This window comes from Leptodactylus fuscus, chromosome 1 (genome assembly GCF_031893055.1).
Source record: "Leptodactylus fuscus isolate aLepFus1 chromosome 1, aLepFus1.hap2, whole genome shotgun sequence".
In the NCBI taxonomy this organism is placed as follows: Eukaryota; Metazoa; Chordata; class Amphibia; order Anura; family Leptodactylidae; genus Leptodactylus; species Leptodactylus fuscus.
Window position 1 is genome coordinate 214682201 of NC_134265.1, and position 27737 is coordinate 214709937.

The 27737-nt window shown below is 45.0% G+C and overlaps 1 protein-coding gene across 2 annotated transcripts in view; it reads left to right on the forward strand.

Moving 5' to 3' along the window:
* RFX2 (regulatory factor X2) overlaps positions 1-27737 on the forward strand; it is a 243554-nt gene that overhangs the window by 151780 nt on the left and 64037 nt on the right. For both annotated transcript variants that reach the window (XM_075283158.1, XM_075283166.1), the window contains exons 8-12: positions 33-148; positions 286-404; positions 530-639; positions 1152-1303; positions 1552-1649. In XM_075283158.1, the coding sequence (XP_075139259.1) occupies positions 33-148; positions 286-404; positions 530-639; positions 1152-1303; positions 1552-1649 (595 nt within the window). The remainder of the gene's footprint in view (positions 1-32; positions 149-285; positions 405-529; positions 640-1151; positions 1304-1551; positions 1650-27737) is intronic.

The window sequence follows — 27737 nt, forward strand, 5'->3', positions numbered from 1 at the left end:
TTTTTTTTCATTCGCTGATCTCTTTTGAGTAGATTCAGACCTTCACAAAAGATGGAAGGTATGCTAGAAAACACTGCAAATAGCAGCCAGCACACTTCTCCAGAGCAGTCTGTAGCTGCCCAGAGCCAGCATCATCAGCAATTTATTGGTAAGTCATAGCAGTGCTTAGTAGCACATTTTAATGTGTCTGAAAAGTTAGGTCAGGTATTCTAGGCTTTTTGCCCTTTGGAGACAGAAAGCTATCACGTAATTTGTCTTTTCTTTTTTTTTTTTTTTTGCTTTTAGATATTTCCCATGTGTTCCCAGATTTCCCTTCACCAGATCTGGGCACCGTGCTCTTACCCGACGGCATTACAATGGCAGATATAAAGAATTTGCAACTCTTGTACCGGCGACACTGTGAGGTTAGTGTTCTTCTTTTACCTTGTGCCCTGAGTGAGCCGCGCATTAAACTTTATACAACTGATAGTGAAATATTTATTTTTCATGTTGAATTGTCTGACAAGGCAAAATCTATCTTTATCTGCAGGCAACTATTGATGTGGTCATGAATCTACAGTTCCAGTATATTGAGAAGCTATGGCAGGCGTTTTGGAACTCAAAGCCAACCTCTCCAGATGGTTCTACCACATTGGCAAGGTAGGAGATCAAAAATTATGGTGTTTGGATATTTTGAACTAGTTTCACTTTGTTGTTCATTGGTGTCTTTCCTGCTCTCTCAACACATAGAAAATTACCTTTCAGCCACTGACTAGCTGGGTGGCATTTCCTGTGTGTTGAGGGGCCAGAAACCAGACCAGCAATGGACTTCGGCAGAATCTGTACAGAAGCAGCTGGGGATGAATTCAACTAATTTATTTATTTCTTCAATGATTTGAGTCTGCTATAAAAAATAAATAAAAAAAAAACCTACTGAAATTGATTATGCACATCAACCTTTTTCATGGTAAGCATCAAAGCGCCCCCCCCCCCCTTTTTTTTAAAAAAAAAAAAAAAAAAAAAAAAAAAAAGCTTGAAGTGCAGTATCTCAACCAATCAATTGTTTTAAAATTGATCCATGGAAAAATTAATTTTGAGGTTACCTTTTATTGAAAGGTGGAACCAATGTCAATAATAGAATTGAGTAACAATAGAGTTGTCTTATTGCACAGTGATGAGGAACCAGAGGCGGTCATCCCAAAGGACAAATTTATGATTATGTGCAAATATGACCCCATTATGAGATGGATGAGAAGCTGTGACCACATCCTGTATCAAGCCCTTGTGGAAATTCTTATTCCAGATGTTTTGCGTCCTGTGCCCAGTAAGTATATAAAATTAATCTGGCTAATCTGAATGTATACTTAGAAATTTTGCATTAATACCTGAAATAATCCATTAAGTCTAAACATTGAGTTCTATTGCACTTAAAAATTATAACTATGCCTTGGTGGTGTTATGAATTTTTGTAAACCGGCAACCATTGAGCAATGTATTTGAATAAACTGGTTCTAAACAGTCCTATGTAGTTCAACATTTTGTTTTAATTCCAGTCTCCTCCTTTTATCATAGGTACTTTGACTCAGGCTATTAGGAATTTTGCAAAGAGTCTGGAGGGGTGGTTGACAAATGCAATGTGTGACTTTCCTCAGCAGATTCTCCAGACAAAGGTAATGATGTTTATTTTCCTGTTTTTTTTCATGGTGCATTACGTTTGAATATGGTCTACACAGAAAAAAAACTAAATACTCAAGCACAAAACAACAATAAAGTAACAGTGGCAAACTGGTATAGGGGACTAGAGGACTTTGCCCATGAGGTATTGTTTTTATTTCTCGTAATATTTCACTGGGGGACAAAGCAACCATGGGTATAGACCTGGTCACTAGGAGGCGGACACTAGGAAAGAAAAACAGTTGGCTCCGCCCACACAAGCTATACCCTCCCACTGACAGTGCACTCAGTCAGTTTTTTTTTCCTAGTGTCGTAGGAGGCAGTCGCGACCTGAGGTCTTTCTGTCTTGCATCGTTTTTATTTTTCTTCTCTTTTTCAGGGGCAGGGGGTTGTCAGTGTATATGCTACACTGGTCATACCCCCTGCAGGCGCAAGCACTCTAGTACAGAGTGCCCCACAGTCACCCAGTCCCCTGTTGCTGGGGGGTGATTTTGTGGCGCCTGAAGACGCCGGACCGGTAAGTGGGCTTTCCTGAGCCTGGAGGCTGCCCTTGGGGCGGTAGGTGGGCCTGGGTGTTTCCTCCCGCCTCTTGGGCAGGAACCTTGTAGGTAGGGCCTTGTTTAATGCTTCCTGTTCTAAGGTCTGTTCTTCCTTTTGCAGTCTCAACTTCTTGTGCAGCTCATCCGCAGCGGTGAGGAGGGTCTCTTTCCAGGAGTTTGGTAGGTGCCCCTTTGGGGTTGTTGTTTCTTTTTGCTGCCATACTTGCTCATGTGGAGTCTCCCTGGGTCCCGTTGACCCCGCTGTTGTCACGTTTTGCGTGTTCCAGCTGCAAGCTAAGTGTCCTTGTGTACAGGCTGTATCTATGCTTTGTTTCTGTAGCTTCGCTCAGACTGTTCTTAATGTCCCCTAGCTTTCCCTCTCATTAAGTCCCCTCACTGGTTTGGGCGTTCCTCCCCACTCTTTAGTAACTTGGCCAGACTTGATCAGTCTATGGCGGTGTCTTGTAGCTGTTGCCCACCCAGATGGATGCCCCAGTTTGCACAGTCAGCAGCAGTGGTGGTAAGCGGGCTAAGAAATCTTCCTGTTTACTTTTGTTTAATTTGGGGGACGCCTCTGAGTCCGAACCGGAGTTCTGGCCAGGCACTTTGGTACCAGCTGCTACGTGTACAAGTTAGGATATTTCCAAATAATGGAGAACCCTAGGGCTGTGGCTCAGGAGGACATCTCCCCCTGCTTGCCTTGTGTTTTTGGGGACACTGCTGACTCCTAGCCGGAGTTCTAGCCGGGCACATTCGGAGCTGCTAATATGCAGGAGTTTGCCCGTGATGTTTGTGATTCTCTTCAGACTCAGAGAACCCTAAGGCTGTTGCTCAGGAGAATGTTTCCTCCTGCTTGCTCTAGACCTGTCTGGTGTACCTGCTCTAGCCTTCCTGGTCTGATCTGATCTGATTAACCCCAATATGCATTTAGGTTTTCCCCTGCCCGGGGATCTTCGAATGGGGAATCATCGTCTCGCCTTCTGGCAGATTTGACTTGCCTGGGTTCGGGAGGCTTCAGTGGCAGGGGGTGATTGCACCCGTGCCTGCTTCTCTATGTTCCAGGGTTCTGTTTCAGCCTACTTACTATTCCAAAGAAGGGACGGTCCTCTCTGTTCTATTCTGGAACTGAAGTCTCTCAACAGGTTTGTTGAAAGTTCTAATCTTTCGCATGGAATGTCGGCTATTCGTAGTTGCCTTTATGGAACTGGGTGAATTCCTTTGTGCGTTGTGCATGGCTGTGTTCCGACCCAGAGGTGTGGCTGTTTTCCCGTACTTCGAAGTGCTTCTAGTCAAGGCTCCTCTCCAGGACGGACAATCTCTCCAGTTGCAGATCTCTATGGATCTTCTTCAACGGTTCAGCTGGATTGAACTTGATGTATGGCACTTCTCCCTTGATTTATCCTGGGGATGCCTTGTCTTCCATCCACAGGCAGCTGTCATTGCCGACGCCATCCTTTCGGGGGGATGCAGGGTTACTAGTCCAGAATGTTCTGGGATCGTGGTCAGGAAGGCATCCTCCCTCCAGTTTATTTGTTGCAACTGAGGGCCTTTTTTCACACTCTGCACCCTGGACACCAAGATCAGGGTCTGGGCTTCTCCATGAAGGGTAAGATATCTGCGCTTCCTTTCTCTTCCTGTAGGCCCTGTTTTCTGCGCTCAGGTAAAAAAAAAAAAAAAAATGCATTTTTCCAGGGTATGGCGCAGTTGGTCCCTCCTTCCGGCTTCCAGTTGATCCTTAATATCTTTACCTCATTCTTGAGGTGCTTCAGGCTCTTCCTTTGAGCCTCTAAAGAAAAGCTTGTTCCGCTTTTCTTCTTGTTGTAATCACGTCTTTTTGTAGGGCTCTGAGCTGGCAGCTTGTCGCGCCAATTTTCCCTTCATATTTCTTCACAGGGCAAGGTGGTCTTCATCCGCCACCATCTTTTCTTACTAGGTGGCATCCACTATTCTCATTAATGAGGACATTGTCTTGCCGTATTTTTGGCCGGAGCCTAAGCACCCTTGTGAGCGCCTTCCACTGCCTGGATGTTGTTCTGGGCGGCCGGTTTTTCAGACTCTCATTAGAGAGATCTAGGAAGGGCTTGCCGCTTCCAGGGGGTTCATCTTGGATGGATTCGGTCTGTCATTAGGAAGCCTTATGGCTAAAGGGTAATGGTTCGACTTTCTGTGTAGCAGCTTACGCTACGAGGGCTGTCGGTGCCTCCGGGGCGGTTTGGCTTCAGTCTTCTGTTTGCTGGTGCAGGCTGTTTCCTGGACTTCGGGTCACTTTCTTTCACTAAATTTTTACCAGATTTTTTCTGTGTCTTCTGCCAATGCCAGTTGGTTGGAGGGTGCTGCAAGCGACAGTGTGCTGTTTGTTCTCAGGACTGTCTGTTTTTCCCTCCCTCGGGAACTGATGTTGGACATCCTATGGTTGCTGTGTCCCCCAGTGAAATATTACGAGAAAACAAGATTTTGCTGTACTCACCTGTAAAATCCTTTTCTTGTTGTTTCACTGTGGGACACAGGTCCCACCCGTTGTTATTTGATGTACAGGATTTTATTTCTGTTGGTTCCATATTCTTTTTTTTTTTTTTTTTTTTGGACTCTCTCCTACTGCCGTGGTACAAAACTGACTGAGTGCACTGTCAGTGGGAGGGTATAGCCTGTGTGGGCGGAGCCAACTGTTTTTTCTTTCCTAGTGTCCGCGTCCTAGTGACCAGGTCTATACCCATGGTTGCTGTGTCCCCCGGTGAAACAACGAGAAAAGGATTTTACAGGTGAGTACACCAAAATCCCTCTTTACACTATTTTTAGGGTTTAGAATTTGGATCACTCATGTTCAATCTTACTTGGAAGGTGAGCAAAAATTGGTACAAACTACTTTGTACAAGAAATATTTTTATAGCTTGACAATTTTGGGACATGGGATAATTAAACCCATAGACCCAGCCGCAATACTAATATAGCAGTGACAGGCCTGGGAGCCTTCATTAGGCTCCCGGCTGTCACCCGAACAGGTCGGCTCCTGCGATATCGCCACGCAGGAGCCGGCCTGCAACTTTACAGGTATGGGGCCGGTGGGGACCGGCCCCGGGGGAGAAGGGGCCGCCAATACAGACCTGGCATCCGCTGTACTAGAGAGGCGGATGCCGGCGAGGGATAGATGCCGGCACAGGTGCCGGGGCCTGAGACATCGCTGTCCTGCATGAAGCCAGCAGCGATGCTGATATTCCCGGCGGGGGGACGGAGGAGCGGAATAGCAGCATCTCTCCTCCCGCTGCTGGCTTCATGCAGGGCAGGGCAGCGATGTCTCAGGTCCCGGCACCTCTGCCGACGTCTATCCCTCGCCGGCATCCGCCTCTCTATTACAGCGGATGCCGGGCGGCCACATTCGGACTATAAGACGCACCCTTCTTTTCCCCCCAAATTTTTGGGGAAAAAAGTGCGTCTTATAGTCCGAAAAATACGGTAAATTTATTCTGTAAGCTATAGGCACCCAAAAATGATATCATTACAAAATACATCTCATCCCACAAAAAAAACACGCCCTTATATGGCCACATCACCAAAAAATTAAGAAAAATATAGCATCTAGCAACATGAAGACAAAAAACCCCAAAATCACCAAATTGTCAAAGTAGTCAATGATCTTACCCCAGGTAGATTATATGGTCAGATTGTTACCGGTAGCAATCACCTAACGGACACCTTGATGACGTATGGTCGGGCAGAGCTCTGCGAGGTTCCACACAGAAACCGTTAATTTTATCAGCTGAGATACATAAAGCAGCTCCATCGAAATACCGCTGTCCATTGGTATCACTTTAAGCCTCATGAATAACTATTTTGGGAAACTCAGCAAGAATACACGTCACTTCTATGACGAACAAATACTGTGGGTCTGTATAACCATCTTAACGACTTCTTGTAACCATCCTTGGGTTCTGTGGTTTCGTCTCTTTGTATGAAAATGATAATATCTAATTCCCTAAATAGGAAACAAGCTGGCTATGAGTGTCCAGTCTATCACGATCGTGAGCGCAATCCGTTCTAAGTATCACCGTATTGAAGTCGAAATTGTTAAAGACATGGTAGCATATGCTAGGGATATGGGAGAAAATACACTCATCTGTGGTGTAAATGGTGGTTCTGTTTTAATGATGAAGTATATAATACATTGCATAGGCAGGAAGAGGATTTACTTGCATAATTAGCATAATATGATTGGTGTATAAGTTGTAACAATAGTCCTGGCGCATGTCTATTGGATGAGAAACTGGAGAGTGGTCACATCCCTCTGAGGGGGGTTGTGAGCTCTCTAAACAAAGGTGAGTTGTACAAGACCACATGTCTGAAATACAAAATGGTGGTGGTGAGCACGTCTGGTATCCAAAATTGAGGTTTACACAAACTGACATCCTCCACACTATCATCCATATATGGATGAAAAGAACATTTTGCAATGTTACACAATGTGAAAATATTACATAATCCGCACAAAATGGATTCAGACTCGCTCTGGTTAAGAAAGATACAGACCATTGTCATATAACAATTTAAGTACACATATAAGGAAATAGAATTACTCTAACAAAATCATTAGAACACAACTGGCAGCGGCAGAAAGGGAATATATAAGCTATGGGAACGCCCGAGATTTAGAGCTTACAAGGGAAAATATACCAGAAGTGACCAAGCATGACCTTCCCCCAAAAGGATCATAGGATCTACTGCGGACATAGTAGGGAATTTTGTGTTTGCAATGTACTCCACACAGTTTACATAATTCAGTCTTCACCATCCACTGCGCATTCACGTCTGGGAAACTAATACTCACTACACCCCCTGATAAATTCTTTGAGGGGTGCAGTTTTCAAAATGGGGTCACTCCTTGAGAATTCCACTTTTCTGGTACCTTACAGGCTCTACAAACATGACATGGCGTCCAGATACAAACCTCTAAATCTGCTCTCCAAAAGCCGCATCTCACTACTTTCTTTCTGTGCCCAGTTAGTAGTTTATACCCACATATGGCATTAAGTATGTTATCTGGGGTACACCAGTGTCATACATGTGGGCATACACTGCCGTTTGGGCACATAGCAGAGTGCAGATTTGAAGGAATACTATGTGCTTTTGGACTGAAGGTTTACTTGGTTTTCGGACGCCATGTCACATTTGCAGATACCCTTAAATTGCCCCAACAAAATGGCGTTTCTTCTTGGGGAATTCCAATTTACTGGCACCTCCAGGGATCTGCAAAAACTACATGGTATCCAGAAAGTCCCTCTAAATCTATATCCGAAAGCTAAAAAGCGCAGAACTCCTTCCCTTCTGGGCCCTGCTGTGCGCCCAAGTAGCAATTTACACCCATATATATAACTTTTTTTGTACCCGGGATAGCCCACTTAATAGTTTTGAGTACATGTCTCTGATGATACAAAGTGGGTACAACGTACTGAGCACCGAAATGGCATTTCTTTTAAAAAAAAAAAAAAAATAATAATAATAACTCTTCATTTTGTATATTAATTTTTGAGATGCACACTTAGGCTCAAAATGATAATACCCCTTGAGAAATTCCTTGAGGAGTGTAGTTTCATAAGTAGGGTCACTTTTGAGGGGTTTCCATTGTCCTGGTACTTTAGGGGCTCTGCAAATGTGATATGGCACCAGAAAACTATTCCAGCACAATCTGCCTGCCAAAAGGCATAGCTTGGAAAGAGGTAGGAACACTTATCTTATCTGCACCTTGGAGATATCAGATTAACAGCATGCAGCTACAACAGTACACACCAGGCTTTTGGATGTCATTATTCCTCCCCAGTTAACCCTTTGAAGTTAACCCTTTGAAATTTTCTTCCGCGCTCGTCCTCACTCTGCAGATTAATGTAACAGTCACTTCTTAGCAGAGTAGCAAGAAGTTCTTACCTGGACTGTTTTCACTGACCCCTCTGTTACTCCTTCTCCTCCCCGCTTCTTGTGGGCGTGGCACTGAGAGTTGACTCTCAGCCTGCACTGTGAACAAGCAGACACCGGGGATCCCTGGCTGCATCCCGCGATCAATCCATACGTCTATTGCGATCGACCGGTAGATCGCGATCGACGTATTGGGCACCCCTGTTATAGAAGATTCCTATTTATATAGCAATATATCTTCACCAGAGGGGGCTCTACGCCCAGTCTCTTCGCGGAGATCACCCTGCCTCCTTTGATTCCACATATGTCATTGAGCTGTCAGATGCTCTCTTCTATCTGAGATAATACCATACTGACCTCATTCCTTTCCCTCACCTAACAAGGAAAAAGGTGCGGAGCTGTCAGGTACTCCCAAACCTGCTAAACATCAGGGAGACTTACAGAAGTTCCTTAGAACTCTACCCCCTACCCCACTGCCAGTCGGTCACTGTTAGTTTTATATCTGCCTGTATATTTTGTGTACTGTATGTAACCCCCAAATGTAAAGCACCATGGAATTATTGGTGCTATATAAATAAACAATAATAATAATAAAATGCAGTCACCAGCAAGATCATTAACCCCTTAGCGACCCATGACTTACTATTACTTCATGGGCGCTAGGTACTTCACACATCATGAAATAATAGTACGTCATGGAGCGCTCGGCTGATCACTAGCTGAGCGGGCGGAATCGGAAGCAGGTGAGAACTGTTACCGACAGCTCTCACCCTTTTCCTTAACCTTCGGTTGGTGCTTTCCCTCTTCGCCATCCGCTGTGCAGTCACGTCTGGGATACTAATATTCACTACACCCCCTGATAAATTCTTTGAGGGGTGCAGTTTTCAAAATGGGGTCACTCCTTTGGGGAATCCACTTTTCTGGTACCTTACAGGCTCTACAAACATGACATGGCGTTCAGATACCAAACATCTGAATCTGTACTCAAAAAGCCGCATAGCGCTCCTTCCCTTCTGCGCCCTGCTGTGCGCCCAAACTGCAGTTTATGCCACATGTATGACACTGGTGTACCCAGGATACGTCAGGCAGGATACGTCAGGCATGTCAAACATGGGGCCCGCGGGCCGCATGCGGCCCTTTACAGGCATATCTAAGACAAAGTTTGAGACTTTTGTGCGGGCCGCAGATGTACAAGGAAAGTGAGCGGTGGATTGGGGTGACCTTGCTGGACGCAGCACTGCTCCAGCGGCTGCCCCTCACCCTTCGCAGAGAGCAGGTCTCCCTGCCTGCTTTCTGCCTGCTCCGCTCCGCCCCCTCCTCCCTCCACTCTGCCCCCTCCTCCCTCTACTCCGCCCCCTCCTCCCTCTTCTCCGCCCCCTCCTCCCCACACGCCGGGTGATGTGGCCACGTAATCAGGCCCGCACCCAAGGTGTGCCGCGTCTTACGTGGTCTCACAAGCCTGCGCAGGCTGAAGAGCAGAAGCAGGTAAGCTTCTGCAGAAGAAATTGTGATTTTTCAAGTATTCAACCCCTATCCTACGGATAGGGAATAAATACTAGATTGATGATGATGATGATGGGGGGGGGGGGTTTGGAGTGCTGGGGAAGGATTGGGGTGCTGGGGGAGGGGGGCTTTTTGATGTCTGTCTGGCCCTTCCTTGGGCTTGAGGACTTTTTTTTTTTTCCCACCCACCTTGTAATTCTTTCACTTGGGGGTTAATTGGAGCATTACAGTCTGTAGTGCTCCTATTAACCCCCAAGTGCAAGAATTGCAAGTGGGTGGGAAAAAACAGTCCTCAGGCCCAAGGAAGGGCCAGACATAAAGAAGCACCCCTCCCCCAGCCCCCCCTCCCCTTCAGCACTCCAACCCTTCCCCAGCACTCCAACACAATAATGGTGTCTGCCAGCTTTAACTGAGGTGCCATTTTACTGGCAATCGCAGGCACCCGGAGCAAGATTCTCGGGGCCTGCGTGCATTTTTATGGCAGCTGGGAGCCTTGTGAGGCTCCAGCCTGTCATTCTATACTTTCTATTGTAGGCTACTCTATGTAGCCTGCAATAGAAATGCCGGATTTTTGCGATGCATGGTATTAGTGATCAGTCCCCTAGGCCCTAGCCGTTAGCTGCTGTGTGCGGCCCTCGCAACAACCTCTTGTTACTCATGTGGCCCTTGGGGTACCCTGAGTTTGACATGCCTGATGTACGTAATGTCATATGTGGGTATAAACAGATATTGGGGCACAGCTGGATACAGAAGGAAAGAAGGCTTATTTTGTTTTTTGGAGCACAGACTTAGACGATTTGGTTTTTGGATGCCATGACACTTTTGCAGAGATCCTAAAATTGCCCTTACAAAATGGGGTCAGTTCTTGGGGAATTTCAGTTTACTGGCACCTCCAGGGCTCTGAAAAAACAACATGGCACCCAGAAAGTCCCTGTACCCCAAAAGCTAAAAAGCGCAGTGCTCCTTCCTTTGAGCCCTGCTGTGTGCCCAAGCAGCAGTTAATACCCACATATATAATGTTTTTCCCCTCGGAATGGCCCTTATTAGTTTTAGGAGTGCAGGTCTCTGACAACACAAAGAGGTTGCAACGTATTGGGCACCGAAGTGGCACATTTCTTTAAATATTTCAATTTTTGGGAAGCATTTTTAGTCTCAAAATCATAATACTCCTTGATACATTCCTTGACAGGTGTAGTTTCTAAAATGGGGTCACTTTTGAGGGGTTTCCACTTGTATTGATACTTTAGGGGCTCAGCAGATGCGACATGGCACCAGAAAATTATTCCAGCAATATCTGCCCTCCAAAAGCCAAATAGCGCTCTTTCCATTCTGAGCCCCAACATGTACCCAAACAGCAGATTATGATCACATATGGGGTATTGCTGTGTTCAGGAGAAATTGTATAACAAACTATGGGGGCTTTTAATTCTTTAACGACTTGCAAAAATTTTAAATATGGCACTAAATGGACAATTTATTGGGAAAAAAAGTAATTTTTCATTATTACGTCCCAATGTTAATAAAATCTGTGAAACAGCTGTGAGGTCAAAATGCCCACTCTACCCCTAGATAAATTCTATGAGGGGTGTAGTTTCCAAAATGGGGTCACTTTTAGGCAGTTTCAACTGTATTGGTACTCTGCAAATTTAAAATGGCACCTGAAAAATATTCCAGCAAAATCCACCCTCCAAAAGCCAAATGGCGCTCTTTCCATTCTGAGCCCCACCATGTTCCCATACAGCAGATTATGGCCACATATGGGGTATTGCCGTATTCAGGAGAAATTGTTTAACAAACTGTGGGGGGCTTTTACTCCTTTAACCCCTTGTGAAAATGAAAACTTGGGGATAAAGTGATATTTTAGTCATTTTTCATTTACACATCCCAATGTAAGTAAAATCTGTGAAACGGCTATAGGGTCAAAATGCTCACTATCCCTCTTGATGAATTCTGTGAGGGGTGTAGTTTCTAAATTGGGGTCACTTTTGGGGGGTTTCCATTGTTTTGGTCCTCTAAGGGCTCTGCAAATAAGACATGGCGCATTAAAACTATTCCAGTAAAATCTACTGTTCAAACACCCAGTGTCGCTCCTTCCCTTCCATGCGCTGCCGTGTGCCCAAAAATCAGTTTAGACCCACATGTGAGGTATTTATGTGCACGGGAGAAATTGCATGATAAACTGTCAGATGCATTTTCTCCTTTAACCCTTTGTGAATGTTAATTTTAGGTCTAAATGAATGTATTAATGAAAAAAAGTTAAATGTCTAAATTTCACCTCTATATATTTTTATTCTTATGGAATGCTTAAAGGGTTAACAAACATCCCAAATGCTGTTTTGCATTACTTGAGGGGTGCAGTTTTGAAAATGGGGTGATTTATGGGGGTTTCTATTATATAGGCCTTTATAGAGGTTGGGGAGTCTATTGGAGAGGAGAGGACAGAGAATGTCAGCCGATTGTGGTCAGAGAGCGTGGATGGTGAGTTAGAGAGGCTGCATATGGAGCAGAGGCGGGTGAATATGAGGTCTAGCGTGTACCCTTTATGTGGGTGACTGAGGAAGACCATTGGGAGAGACCAAAGGTCGCGGTGAGGGACAGGAGACTGGAGGCAGGAGGGTGGTCAGTGTTAATGGGGATGTTGAAGTCACCCATGATGATGGTGGGGGTGTCTGTGGCTAGGAAGTGTGTGAGCCAGGTGGTGAAGTGGTTGATGAAAGCAGCAGTAGGTCCCGGCGGACGATATATGACGGCCAGTTGAGGTTGGAGGGTGAGTAGAAATGAACAGCATGCACTTCAAAGAAGGGGAGGGTGAGGGCAGGTATTACTTGGATAGGGGCAAATGAGCACTTGTCTGACAGGAGGAGGCCTACACCTCCACCAGGTTTATTGTTGGGCCGGGGAGGATGTGAGAATTGCAGACCTCCATAGGTGAGGGAGGCGGGGGTGACTGTGTCTGAGGGGGTCAGCCATGTTTCTGTGAGACCAAGAAATGTAGATTCATTTTGAATGCAAAAGTCGTGGATGTAGGCAAGTTTATTACATACAGAGCGGGCATTCCATAGTGCAGCGGAGAGGACAGGGGGAGGAGAGAGTGAGATTGGTTTGAGATATCGGGGGTTCCGTGCGTTAACGCCAGGTGTGGGGAAGAGGCAGACAGTGGGGAGTTGCTGGGAAGGTCCAGGATTAGGAGATATGTCACAGGAAGTAAGGAGGAGCAGGGAGAGGGACAGCAGGTGTAGGTAGGAGAGGGTGTGGGGGGGTTGTATGTGTCTGGGGCATAAAGCCTGCAGATTTGTGAGGAGCTGTGGAGAAAAAGTTATATGGTGGAGTAGGAGAGATCAGGATTTTTTTACTGACAAGGTTGGTTTGGGGTGGATAAGTTGCTTTTACAAGGATTGGGAGAACAACAGTGATTAAAGTGAGAAGCATTTCTGTTAGATAAGTGAGCAGTATGTACCAGTTGGTGATTGTTACCTTCTGTTCCAATTCTGGCCTATTCTAGTCTGTACACTTAAATTCTACACTTCAATTACACACTTCAGATGCAATGACCAGGCCATGCAATGACCTAGCGGAACTTACATTTATACAACTGAAGGTTTGCAAAATGACTATCAGGTGTGGATAAATGGACATAGATTCAGGCCACAATCAGACAGGAAGTTGAGGAAAGTGGGGGGGGGGGAAGGGTATGGAGACAAGGGGATCAAGGCTATTGTAATTACTACACAGTGGTTACAACATACCAACAAATTAAAACACAATAGTAGCAAGATTAGAATGCTGGGAGTTGTAGTGCAGGACGGTTGCAGGACAGTAGCAAGATGGTGAATTCAAGAGGAGGACATACCAACAAATTAAAACACAATAGTAGCAGGATGAGAATGCTGGGAGAGTGTAGTGATATTGATCGTTCCCTCACCCTCATTGAAGATCAAGAAAACCGCAGGGTTAAAGGACTCTCAGAATCTTGTACCCCAGAAAATTTACTGCAACTGGCATTGGACCTTTTCACTGAATTGCTTGGACCGGAGCGGACTGCGACAGTAAGCATTGAACGCATCCACCGAGCGCTGCGCCCTTAACCACAACAAGGTGAACCTCCACGTGATGTGATTTGCGGCCTACTCTCCTACCCAGACGCCGCAGTTATTTTCTCCGCAGCCAGAAACCACTCATCCATTACATTAGGAGTAGAGGAAGTGTGAATTTACCAAGATATTGTTCCATCAATTCTGGCTAAAAGACGCACACTACACCCTCTTCTGGAACTTTTCAGTTCTAAAGGTATTCAATATGCATGGTTATACCCCCTTGGTTTGGCAGTCAACTACAATGGCAAGAGACTTGCGATTCACACGCCACATGATCTTCCAGCTCTTTGGAGATTTTTGCGTATGGAACCTATAGACATACCTTCTTGGTCTCCTACACCAGATCTTCCGAAATTTCCAACCCTACCTGATCTACGCTTGAAATCGTCTACCCTGAGACACAAGTCACCAAAAGGAAAGAGATCGCAACTTCGAGCGCCACAGCAGGACTGATCTTGTTAACTTTCCATTCCTACAGCAGTGAGTTTACCATACTGAGACACTGTCTAGTCCTAGCCTATTAGACAAAGTTTGCTGTTGTTCTTTGTTCCCGTTTAACTCTCATTTCTAATAAGCATGTTTAGTTGTTTGATATGCTGGGGTATCTGCTCCTTCGATTTGCTGAATCGTACTGTTCTTATGGAATACCCATGATGGTCAACTCACTGAATCGCCTTACCTTGGTTTCGGGAGGTGTACATCTTGAGCCACAGGCAAGATGGTGTGGAACTGGATGGACTCCTTTCTTGAAACCAACGTTTCTTATACTACGGTTTACTAATTTGATGACTTATATGTGATTGATGCTCTTCATGTTAATAAGTGTTTACTTGCATTCTATAATGGTTGGGGAAGAGGGAGGGGTCAGATCGAAGACTAATTACTTTCTATTATTGTCTGCGATACCCCCCTTTCATCTTCCCTCTTTCTCCCCTGCTTAACACTTTCAATTGTTGTACGTGAATTTAAAAATTGTTTGCAGAAGGTTTGATAGTATCTGACATAGCTGTTATTCACCTTTTTGATCACTAGCCCTTTGCTGGATTTGTGCTTTGCAAACTTATCTACTCACTTATCACCGTACGCCTATCCTCCTCTCTCCCGTTTATGTACACGCACCTCTCTTTTTCCAATTCAGGGCTGTTATTTTCCCTGCATTCTTCTGGTCTCTTTCTTTTGGACACATCAGGTAAGAGCTGAGGTTTCCCTAGCTATCTATCTCACCTCTTCTCTCTCGAGAATGGCCTTTGTGAAATTCACCTCCTTTAATGCCAATAAACTAAATACACCTGAAAAGAGACACAACATTTTCTGCATAATTAGAAATGTGAAATCAGAGGTCCTACTACTCAAAGAAACCTATTTTAAAGCCTCAAGACAACCATCTATGCCCAAGTCCCAATTTTTACAGTGGTTCTTTAATTCTCAGCCTCGAAAGGAGTGGCAATAGCGATCTGAGGATCAGTCCCCTTTGTTTGTGAACAGCAGCACTCAGATGCCGAAGGCCATCTTCTTTTTCTCAAAGGTACACTGGCTTCCAGACATGTTACCATTGCCAATTTATATGCCCCAAATCACGTGCAGGTCCCTTAGCTGATAAAGACCCTAAGGGATCTCAGTCTCTGCGCTGTTGGAGATATCGTCATAGATGGAGACCTGAATGATACTCTGAATCCCACAGTAGACTCCTCCACGACTGAATCTGCTATTTCACAAAAAGTACTAAGCAAACTTCATGATGCTCTGCACGACTTAAGCTTGATAGATGCTTGGCGACTTCACCCCTCCACCAAGGACTTCTCACATTTCTCCCTGAATCACTCTTCTTATCAGAGATTAGATTATATTTTTTGCTCTTCCCAATTGGCTCCTTCAGTCAAGCATTCTGAAATTGCGTGTATTAGTGTTTTGGACCACGTCCCAGTGTCACCTATCATATCCTTTCAGGAGCTCATACCTAGGCAGTGGACATGGAGGCTATTACATCTCTTAGAAGATCCGGAAGTGGTGAGAGAGAGGAGAAATTGAAGGATTTTTCAATATCAACTTGAAACCAGATGTTTCTCTCAGCACAGTATGGGAAACCCACAAATCATTTGTTCGGGGCTTGTTGATCGCAAAAGCTTCAGCTATTAAGAAGGCAAAGCAGAAAGAAATTGACTTTGCTAGCTCAGATATTGAACTGGCTCCACAAAAGACAAGCGCCAATTGCCAAACAAGATGATTTAGTTGCCCTAAGAGAGAAATTAAAACGCATACTTCACGGTCAAGCCACTAAGCACCAGCTCTTCTATAAGTTTAAATTATTTGCTCATGGAGATAAAGGCTCAAAATTAATGTCGCATTTGATTAACCCCTTAGCGACCCTTGACGTAACTGTACGTCATGGGTCGCATGGGGATGTATGGAGCGAGCTCACACGCTGAGCTCGCTCCATACACGGCAGATGCCGGCTGTATAATACAGCCAGGACCTGCCACTAACAGCAGCGGTCAGTGCCCGAGCCGATCGCTGCTGTTAACCCTTTACACACTGCGGTCAAACGTGACCGCAGTGTGTAAACCGCGCCGGCGGCATGGGCGCCGCCATGTTTCGCCGATCGCCGCCCTCCTGAACGTCACAAGAGGGCGGTGATCGGTTGCTATGACAGCCGGAAGCCTATTGAAGGCTTCCAGGCTTGTCTCTGCACAAGATCTATTAGACGATGCCAGAGGCATCGTCTAATAGAAGTGCTGCGATTTTCCTATTCACTGCAATACTGTAGTATTGCAGTGAATAGTATGAGCGATCAGACTCCCTAGGTTTCAAGGTACCTAAGGGGTCTGATCATAAATGTAACAGAAGAAAAAAAAAAGTTTTTAAAAGTATTAAAAAAATAAAAAAAATATAAAAGTTCAAATCACCCCCCTTTCCCTAGATCAGCTATAAAAGTAATTAAAGAACATTAAACATAAACATATTAGGTATCCCTGCGCTCCAAAATGCCTGAACTATTAGAATATTAAAACATTTATCCCGTACTGCGAACGGCGTAGCGGCAAAAAAAATAAAAACAGCCAAAAAGCGTTTTTTTCAACACTTTGCCTCCTATAAAAAATTGAATAAAAAGTGATCAAACCATCGGATCTTTCCCCAAATGGTATCAATAGAAACGTCATCTTGTCCCGCATAAAAAGACACCACAACCAGCTCCATACATGGAAATATGAAAAAGTTACAGGTGTTAGAACATGATGACACAAATTTTTTTTTCTATTTTGCAAAGTTTATCATTTTTTTAAAAGTATCAAAAAATTTCAAATACTATATAAATTTGGTATCACCGCGTTTGTACTGACACGTAGAACACAGGTAACATGTCATTTGTACCAAACAGTGAATGCTGTAAAAATTAAACCCATAAGAAAATGGCGCAAATGCATTTTTTCTCCAATTGCGCCTCATTCTGAATTTTTTTCCAGCTTCCCAGTACATTGCACAGCATATTGAATGGTGCCATTACAAAGTACAATTTGTCCCGCAAACAATAAGCTATCATGTGACTCTGTGAACTGAAAAATGAAAAAGTTATGGCTCTTGAAATGTGAGGAGGGAAAAACGAAAATGCGAAACCAAAAAATGGCCTGGTCCTTAAGGGGTTAAAAAGGCGAAAGCAAAGTCTCATATAGTGGCTATATAAAGATTCCACTCGTCAACTTCTCCACTCTACACCGGAAATAGCTGAAGCGTTCAGAGATTTTTATTCTGGATTATATAATTTGGCTGAGAGCTTCAATGCTCAAGCGGAAGTTCCACGCTGTGAGAAAATCAGAAACTTTCTGTGCTCTCTAAACCTTCCACAGATAAACCCAGATGATGCGAAGCACTTGACAGACCCCATCACATTGGCGGAACTCAAAAAAAAGGCCCAGATGGGCTACCGCTATCTTACAATAAAAAGTTTCGAGATACGTTGCTACCTCACTTCACTAACTTATGCAATTTCTTGTTGTCCAGAAGAACGTTGGCAAAACAGACCCAAGAGGCCTACATAGCCCTTGTACCCAAAAAAGGAAAGACCCAACCTCGTGGCAGCTTTTGCCCTATCTCTCTCTTAAATCTTGATTTAAAATTGTGGGCCAAAGTCCTCGCTCTTAGGCTTTTTGGATGCCATCACCTTTTATTTCAGCTGTATTATCTTTATATTCCAGTTGCTATGCAAAGCTTAAGGTGAATGATACATTATCCCCAACCTTCGAGATTACAAATGGCACTCGCCAAGGCTGTCCTTTATCACCGTCCCTTTTCATTTTGACTTTGGAGACACTCCTGTCAGATGTCACCCTAACATTGCTGGTCTCTCTGTTGACTCTTCCTCACTTAAATCCAAGGGCCTTTGCTGATGATGTTTTATTTCTTATTTCCAACCCGGAAATAGGCCTCCCAGCTTTGACAAATCTACTTGAGAATTATGGCAAATTATCAGACTACAAAATCAACACATCCAAGTCGGAAGTTCTCAACGTATTGTTACCAGCACCCCATGTGGCATTGTTGAAGAAAACATCTCCTTTCTCATGGTGCTCGGATTTTGTGCAATATTTAGGAATCAAACTGACACCCGAATAACTGATATCTACGCTAAAAACTTCCTCCCTCTACTACAGGACCTCAGGACACTATTGCAGTCCTATGTTCTGCCGTTCATCTCTTGGCTGGGAAGAAAGAATCTTTTGCAGACGTATGTAGTTCCCAAACTGAATTATACCCTGCAGATGCTTCCGATACCGCTACTAACCTCTTTCCTCAGATCTATCCACTCTGTTTGGTAAATTCATGTGGAAACGTAAGAGACCCCGAATCACTCTCATCAGGCCACGCAGACATAAGGAGCGGTGCCTCCTGTATCTCCCTTACATCGCATACAAGCGATGAGGCAGGAGGACACAAGTGGGCACTGGAGGCAGCGCAGGTCGCACAGACATCAGGAGCGGTGCCCTCCAATAGGTAAAGTGAAGCGTGCTGTCTCCATGGCCTGGCCCAATATAGTCAACTGTGCCCCTCCGTCACTTAGTCAGTCAGGTCACCCTAGCAACCTGACCTGACGCAGCCCAAATTACAGTAAGAAAAGCCACTACCGTACTACAGTTTGCTGTGCCGCTCAGCAGTGGTCTCACTGGTCAGGTTTAGTGCCGGCTGCCTTCCTGGATGGACCCTACCTGTGTCCCCTTAAGTAAGCAGTATAATATCTTATATAATATTTGTAGGATAAATAACACCTCAGAGGGGGTTCACATTTGTACTCGGTGTTTGGTGTATGCATGCCGTCGGGTTTCCATCTTCAGTCCCAGCGAAACTGGACAGGGGATGGAAACCCGGTAGTCACCTTTAAAGGTGACCACCAGATTCCGCCTGTGGCCTGTCTGCGGGGAACCTCAGAAAAAAAACACATTACGGGGAACATTTTATAAAGATACATATGCTGAAAAAAGGAAACCATCCCTTAATATGTAAAAATATCCAAATTTATTAATAAATATCATGACATAAAATAAATAGCAGCAGGGAAAAGATTGCAAAAAGCCAGAAAATGCAAAAGAATATTATGTAGGTACATTAAAGGAGGTGACCAGCACAGTTGGTGTATTGGGGAGTGTACATTAAAGGGGTTGGCCACTTTCAGACCAATATTGACAAACAAATGTACAAAAAAAAGATATACAATTTTCCAATATACTTTCTGTATCAATTCCTCACAGTTTTCTAGATCTCTTCTTGCTGTCATTCATTCTGTTACTTCTAGAGGATAAGTCTGACCATGGTCATGTGATTTACGGGCCATGGTCATGTGATGAGCACACAGGCAGTAAACACCAGGCAGCCGTCTGATTTACTGTGCTGTGAATATAACGAGCGGCACCTGTGTGCTCTTCACATGACCATGGACCGTAAATCACATGACCATGGTCAGACTTTTATCCTCTAGAAGTAACTGAATGACAGCAAGCCGAAATCTAGAAAACCGTGAGGAATTGATACAGAAAGTATATTGGAAAATTGTATATCATTTTATTGTACATTTGTTTGGCAATATTGGTCTGAAAGTGGCCAACCCTCACCTGCTCTTTCCAATTAAGGCGCAAACATATCCATTTTCCACATATCTCCAGAGAGATCTTTGGTGCTTGTCTTCTGCTAGAACCTCCAATGAAGCTATGAACCCACTTCTGAGAGGAGCTATAGACACTTGGAAAGAGTTGGGTCCAGAACTTGCCCCTGCCCCCTCTCCACTCTTGCCCGCGAGCCTACTCCCAGCGTTGTTAGACTCAGATAAAAGACATTTAGCCATGAGATGGCCAGCAACCCTGAATTTATGGTTGAGAGAGCTCTGGGACAGGAATACAAGAACACTGAACTTGGATCTGTCTTCCCCCGACACCAACCGGGATTTGACTTTTCTCCATAAAGCCCATGTTCAGCATTGCGTGTCGAGATTTAATGAGGCCTTTCGCCTGCGCAGGGAGCTGACAAATTTTGAAAAGATGCTGCTGTCAAAGACCAAGATGCTGCGTAAAATTTCAGTATTTTTACATAGACATGTTTCTCCACCCACTCTTTATAGACCGGCATACATCACCAGCTGGGAGAGAGAATTGAATATAACTATCTCAGATGAAGATGTGGAGCAGATCCTGCAGGCCTCTCAGGGATTTTCCAGATGTGTCAGATTACAGGAGAATGCCTTCAAACTTGTATCCAGATGGTACAGAACGCCAGATTGGATCCTCCAGAAAGGCCTATCCAATGAGGCAAAATGTTGGAGATGTTTGGCGAGTGAGGGCTCATACCTCCATCTATGGTGGACTTGCCCAGTAATTAAACCCTTCTGGCAAGAGATACAGGACAGGATTAGGAAAATCAGTGGACATTCCTTGGTCATATCTCCGGAGATTGTATTTTTACAATTACGGAATAAATTGTACTCCCCAGTAAAAGACCGACTTACCACCTTCCTCCTCGCTGCGGCAAAACTTTTGATCCCAAGATCAGCAAACTCCACCTCCCATCGCACTTTGGGAGACAACGGTACAAGAAATTGCCCGACTGGAAGAGCTTCTACAACCGCTTTGTAGAAATTTGGTCTCCTTGGATCTCCTACAGAAAGTCCTCTCTCTCAGCCTGAGCCGTCCTAGACCCTGGACCATCGAACAACCTCTACTGACTGCTTACAGTAAACTTTGTCGTGATGTACTACTCATTTCTCATATGCTCACCAGCTCACATTCATAGTTCATGCCCATACTCCATACCCACTTTCTTTACCCTCTCCTTCATATTGCCCTTTCCTCTACTCCCTTTCACCCCCTCCTCCTTTCCTTTTCACCCCACCCCTTTCACTTACTCCATTTATGTTTTGTTCAGATTTATTTGTGTTTGCTAACTCATAGCCATAGTGACTTTTCTTACCATCAGTATATTGATGCTCAATATTCGCTTTTTTCAGTCACCTACGTGAACATTGTTAGCTTCATGAATATTGTTATATCATGAAAACGTTCTTATGCTTTTTCTTCTGTAAAATTTGAAAACCCCAATAAAACTCTTTTGAGTTAAAAAAAAAAAAGTGGCCAACCCCTTTAAAGAGGACCTTTCATCAGATTGGGCACAGGCAGTTCTATATACTGCTGGAAAGCTGACAGTGCACTGAATTCAGCGCACTGTCAGCTTTCCAGCAGTATATAGAACTGCCTGTGCCCAATCTGATGAAAGGTTCTCTTTAAGGATGTGTAGAGGCCAGGTCTTCCTGCTGTGGAACACTCTGATCTGCAGATAATCTCGAAATCCATGTGTGATTAATTTTGAATATTTTGAACTTGCTAGCAGGCTGAATAGGCCTGCTGTACACCTAGGTGCATATGGTAAGTGAAAAGGGAAGGCTGGCATTGAGTAGTGGAAGAGACAAATTTAAAGCAGGTGGCACAAGTGCACCAGTCATCTCTCCTCTGCACCATATGGCCCAGAAGGCTTTAGGGGTTTGACCAAAGAAGGGAGTTGGGGTGATACAGGGCCTACCTTAGCTTCCTATTTGAGTTAAGACCCTTAAGATTTAATTAAACTAACTTGTCCATATTGAAGGAAGGTATGAAATATGCAATAGATACGTGGCTCACCCCACACTTAATAGTGGTGAGGAAACCAGATGTGGTAGTTTAGTCAATTGGAGAAGGCTAAAGTCTTCAACAGGGATCAATAAGAGACAACAAGATGTAGTACGTAAAAGAAAATCCAACATCTGTAAAATCATCAGTAAATCTAGAGAGTACTACTCCTGGAAAGGGCAAGTAAGATAATTACTGGCAAATAGGAAAAACTATGAGAGATTTGTGAGAAAGTATAATAAAACTACAGTTAAACCCCTTGTTATAATGGGAGTTGAGGCCTTGGGAACCCAGCAAAGGCGAGATAGAACCAGCTACCTCCAGCAGAGATGCACTCCCATCAGCCTATATGAAGCATATACAGACAAAGGCTTAAATAAACAGAGCAAAAATGCAAAGTATGAGGGGAAAAAATTTTAATTCAATAACATGAACTTGATAATAGATCTCTATTAGAAAGTAAAGCTTGGACGGGAACGGCAGGGTCAGAGGAGTTGGGCCCTCACAGAGACTGAGAAAGGTCAACGTAGCAAGTCTCGTTGCAGAGACCGAGAGGGTCTAGGGGAGGGTGTGGAGTCAGTGGAGGGCAAGTGGCATTTCTTCCACAGCGGAGGAAGGGATGGAAGGAGAGAACTTGCCCTCCCAGTGCTGTAGAGGAGATTGGGGATTGCCCAGGGATGCACAAAAGGTAACAAGTCTGCAAAAGATCTCTGGATAGCAGAGTGGCCATCCTTGTGGGCCATGAGGACAAAATGCATCTGATGATCCCATAGCACTGACTGAAGAGGTCGTAGATTCCTTCTCTTTTGAAACTTAATCCAAAAAATATCAGGATAAAGTTGTATGGAGGCTCCATTGAAATCAAAGTCTATCTTTAGAACGTGCCTGAGACTGTTCAGTTCATTAGGTTCAAAGTCCTGCACACAGCAAATAGCATCTTTTGGGATGAAAGTTAGGGTGAATTCACACTGAGTAAACGCTAGCTTATTCTGAACGTAAAACACGTTCAGAATAAGCGGCGTCTAAAGCAGCTCCATTCATTTCTATGGGAGCGGGGATACGAGCGCTCCCCATAGAAATGAATGGGCTGCTTCTTTCACTCCGTGCAGTCCCATTGAAGTGAATGGGGAGTGCCGGCGTGTATGCTCCGGCATGAGCAGAGCTTGCCGTATACGCCGGCACTCCCCATTCACTTCAATGGGACTGCTCGCAGTGAAAGAAGCAGCCCATTCATTTCTATGGGGAGCGCTCGTATCCCCGCTCCCATAGAAATGAATGGAGCTGCTTTAGACGCCGCTTATTCTGAACGTGTTTTACGTTCAGAATAAGCTAGCGTTTACTCAGTGTGAATGCACCCTTACTCTTTTTTTTCACTATTTGCAGTCCAGTTTGATGTGGTGATCTGGCGATATGACTAGTATCATTTTAAAGAGGGCCTCCAGAGACACTTTGAGGTTTTCCTCCCCAGTAGCCTCAGGTAGACCCCTCACTCTTAGGTTATGTTGCCAGCCTCTATTATTCAAATACTCAAGATGGTGGAAAGTGCCTTTTTAAAGGGAGTCTATCAGCACAAAATTGAGATATAAATTAAATTGCTCTTCCGGGCAAAAAGATATTTTTCAAAAAAAGGACTAGTAGTTTCTATTAATTGGTTAATAAGTGCACCCAAATACCTTTTAGCAGTGTTTTGAGTGATTTATGGGGTTCTCTGTGAGCTCCTGTCATCTTTTGCATTTGTTTACATGCTCACCTGTGTTTTCCTACCATGATACTGTAAGCTTCTCTCAGAGCTGACTCGTACCACCTTCCTCTCTACCTTCCCCATCCTCTCTCCCATATACTCCCCCTCCCTGTGTCCCTAGCTAGCCCGCCCACTAAACCAACAGCCATCTTTTAGTATCCCAGTTCTCACACGCTCAATAACTTTCTCCTGCAATATTGTAAACACTTCGTATATCATCATTACATGGCATTTGGTAAAGTATGTACACGGTATAATATGCTCCACAGTGGCCCACAGTTGCATATTCGCAGTCCATTTTATACAGTAATACTTGGCTCTTTGTGTGTGTGTGTGTGTGTGTGTGTGTGTGTGTGTGTGTGTGTGTGTGTGTGTGTGTGTGTGCCCCCCCAGCCCCATTACACTTACCTTTCTTTCAGGTCCGGACCTGGGACGTCATCATGTATGGTCGGCACACTCGATGAAGAGGCGGCCTTCCAGCAATGACGTCCCGTGATCCGAGTATCTACAGTAGGTACAGGTAAGTATAATGGGGCTGGGAGTCGGGCTTCTTTCCAGTGATGTCCCATGGTGCAGGTATTCTTTAGTCTGACACCCTGGGACTTCACTGGAAATTTAAACAAAAATGTAATCAATGTAATATATGCATGTCATGAGACATGCATATATATTACAGTAAAACTAAAAATGGCTAGTAAAACAAGTGATTTATGAAGTTGGAGGGAGGGGGTACATAGGGCCCATTAGTTAAATTATTAATTTATCCTAGACAACGCCTTTTAATTACAGTATCTTGTAGGGCTGTTAGTACAATGATTTATTTCTTACTCAGGGCTGCAGCTGCTGCATTTTTTGTAAAAATGTCGTTTTATCCCTATGCAGATTGCCAGAAAAGGGCTTTAGGGTATTTTATTTTTTTTATTTTTTCCCATCAATAGGTTTCACTGCTGCAGAGCTACACACCCCTGCTGATTGACTGACCCCTCTCTCCTCTGTTTTGGCACGCAGTACTAATTGTACTGTACATGCCTCGTGATGACACTCTGCACCTGGATGTAAGGGGTGTAGTGTGTCTTCAACAGACATGCTCAAGGCAAGTGGAGCAGCAGCAGATAGTGAAGCTCATTGATGGATAAGCAACGCCCCCTCAAGCCCTTTTCTGTGTATTTTTATAGTGATAGAAGGACAACTTTTACATGAATGGAGCAGAGGTCCTGAATTAGAAAGAAATCATTCTAAACTCTGACAACCCTACAAGGTACTGTCATTAGGCCTAAGCATGAGAGGTTACTACTTCCTTAGGTGACAGATCTATCATCGGGTCTTGTGGTTGTTCTCAGAGGTATGCACTCATTTAGGAAATGTCCTTTTTTACAGGTCTGTTTGACCTCATCCACTCTTTCTAATCCTGCTTAGTAGGGAGTAGCATCGGCAAAATTTGCTACTGGGTTCTCCACCACTTCCTGCCATACCGGGTTAAAAGGGGTGGCAGTGCTCACTCTGCAGGCCTTGTCTCCAGGATCATAATTAAAGAGGGAAGCCATCTGAGGGCCCGGAGAGACTTGCTGTAATGTTAGCTGATGAATATCAGACTGGTAGGGGCTAAACTGAATTAGTTGGGTCAGCAGGCTGCTGGCCCAACAGGCGTCCCTGGGGAGAAGGACTGCTAGGGGGACTGTTTTTCTGGCAAGGAGAAAAAAGAACGCCCAGTGATGGTAGCAGTGCGTCCTGAGAAGATGGCACCAGCCATTCACTACTTGGCTGGAACTGTGCCACTGGAACTGTAACGCAGACCACGAGTAATGATTCTCTCCAGGAGTAGGAGGGGAGAGACTGGTGGTGCAGGCTCTGCTGAAGAAGTAGGATGGGGAATCAGTGTCCACGGTAAGGTGAACCTCTGGACCCATCTATGAAAAGGACTAATGTTAGTTGGCCGCACCTGTAGCCAGCGATGGTGCCAGAGTGAGAACTCCAGGAGGGTGTGGGAAGTAGGCTTCCATAGATGGTGCCCCGCAGGTGGTGGTTTGGAGCCTGGGGTTGTCTTGAGGGAGTAGTATTTTTTTTAACCCCCAATTGGTGTGGGATATAGCACTGCATACAGGAGAAGCCGGGAGCTGCAAAACTAAGTGGCCATTCCATTTAACATCCAGACCACTCTGCATGTTATTTATTTAATTTTTAATATTTTTAAAACTTATAAGCACCATTTCCCCCCCACTCCCATGTGGTTTGAACCTGCAATCCATTAGATCATTAGTACCATAGACTATATTGTAGTCTATAAGAAAATTACTACACAAGGGCTCGTTCACATCTGCGTTCTCCTCTCCGTACTGCAGGTTTCCGTTTCCTGCATAAAACAGAGCAGGAGACGAAAACCTGCAGGAGGCTTTCTCACCCATTCATTTGAATGGGTGAGAAAGATGTCCGGCCGTGAGCGGCGGTGAGTGTTTTATGCTCTCCGCCGCGAAACCGGGTTTTATAATCTGGACACAGAGTCGGACATGCAGTACTCTGTGTCCAGATTTAAAAAAACGGTTTCGCGGCGGAGAGCATAAAACGCTCACCGCCGCTCACGGCCGGACCCGGTCTGTGGTTTCCGTCTTCTGGCATGCAGAAGATGGAAACCACAGAATGGAGACCCTGAACGCAGGTGTGAACCTAGCGTAACTATTGAAGCATTTCTGGGAGTCTTTAGAAGGCTTCCCACTATCATAGGAACAGGACTTTTTCCACAAGAGCTGTCCTGTGACAAAAAAAAAAAGTTCAGTAGGGGAGGTGTCCAGCACAGATGGTGTATTGGGAAGTGTACATTAAAGGGATTGGCCACTTTCAGACCAATATTGACAAACAAATATACAATAAAAAAGATATACAATTTTCCAATATACTGTCTGTATCAATTCCTCACGGTTTTCTAGATCTCTGCTTGCTGTCATTCATTCTCTTACTTCTAGAGCAGTGATGGCGGACCTATGGCACGCGTGCCAGAGAGGGCACGCAGAGCCCTCTGTGCTGGCACGGTTGCGGTCTCCCGGATCGCTCAGTAACGGGGAATCCGGTACAGGATTCCCCGTTAGTGAGCAATCGCTGCTTTCAGCTGGATGTGCAAATGCACATCCAGCTGAAAGCTGTCAGTGTAGGCCACGCGGTACGCACGGCCTACATTGACTATACAGAGTGTGACCTCTGCACTGGTGCGGACATGATGACGTAAGTCATCAGCGCCTGTAGTGAATAGGTGAGAGAGGAGACACCTGGCGGCCCTTCAGGTAAGTATATATGTGTATTGTCTGGGGAGGGGGCTGCTCTGGACCATTTTGTGCTGTTGGGTAGAGGGAACTACTGTGGAATATTTCATGCTGTGTGGGGAGGGGGCTACTGTGGAATATTTCATGTTGTGTGGGGAAGGGACTACTGTGGACCATTTCGTGCTGTTTGGGGAGGGGGAACTACTGTGGACCATTTCATGCTGTGTGGGCAGGGGGCTACTGAGGATCAGCTCATGCTGTGTGGGGAGGGGGCTACTGTGGAATATTTCATGCTGTCTGGGCAGGGGGCTACTGAGGACCGTCTCATGCTGTGTGGGGAGGGGGCTACTGTGGAATATTTCATGCTGTGTGGGGAGGGGGCTACTGTGGACCACTTCATGCTGTGTGGGAAGGGGGCTACTGTGGAGTATACAGGTATAATCCCTTGGGGGGGGGGCACCGCGGGGCAAATTGTACTGTCTGTGGGGGTCACTGCAGGGCAGATTGTAGTGTGTGTGTGGGCCACTGCGGGGCAGATTGTCCTGTGTCTGTGGGGGCCACTGCAGGGCAGATTGTACTGATTTTGTTTTGTTTTTTTATGTAGATTGTGAGCCCCACATAGAGCTCACAATGTACATTTTTCCCTATCAGTATGACTTTGGAATATGGGATGGAAATCCATGCAAACACGGGGAGAACATACAAACTCCTTGCAGTTGGTTTTATGCCCTTGGTGGGATTCGAACACCAGGATTCCAGCGCTGCAAAGCTGCAGTGCTAACCACTGAGCCACCGTGTGGCCCCCTGGCAGATTGTACTGTCTGTGGGGGCCTCTGTGGGGGCCACTGCGGGACAGATTGTACTGTGTGTGTGGGGGCCACTGCAGGGCAGATTGTACTGTGTGTGGGGGCCACTGC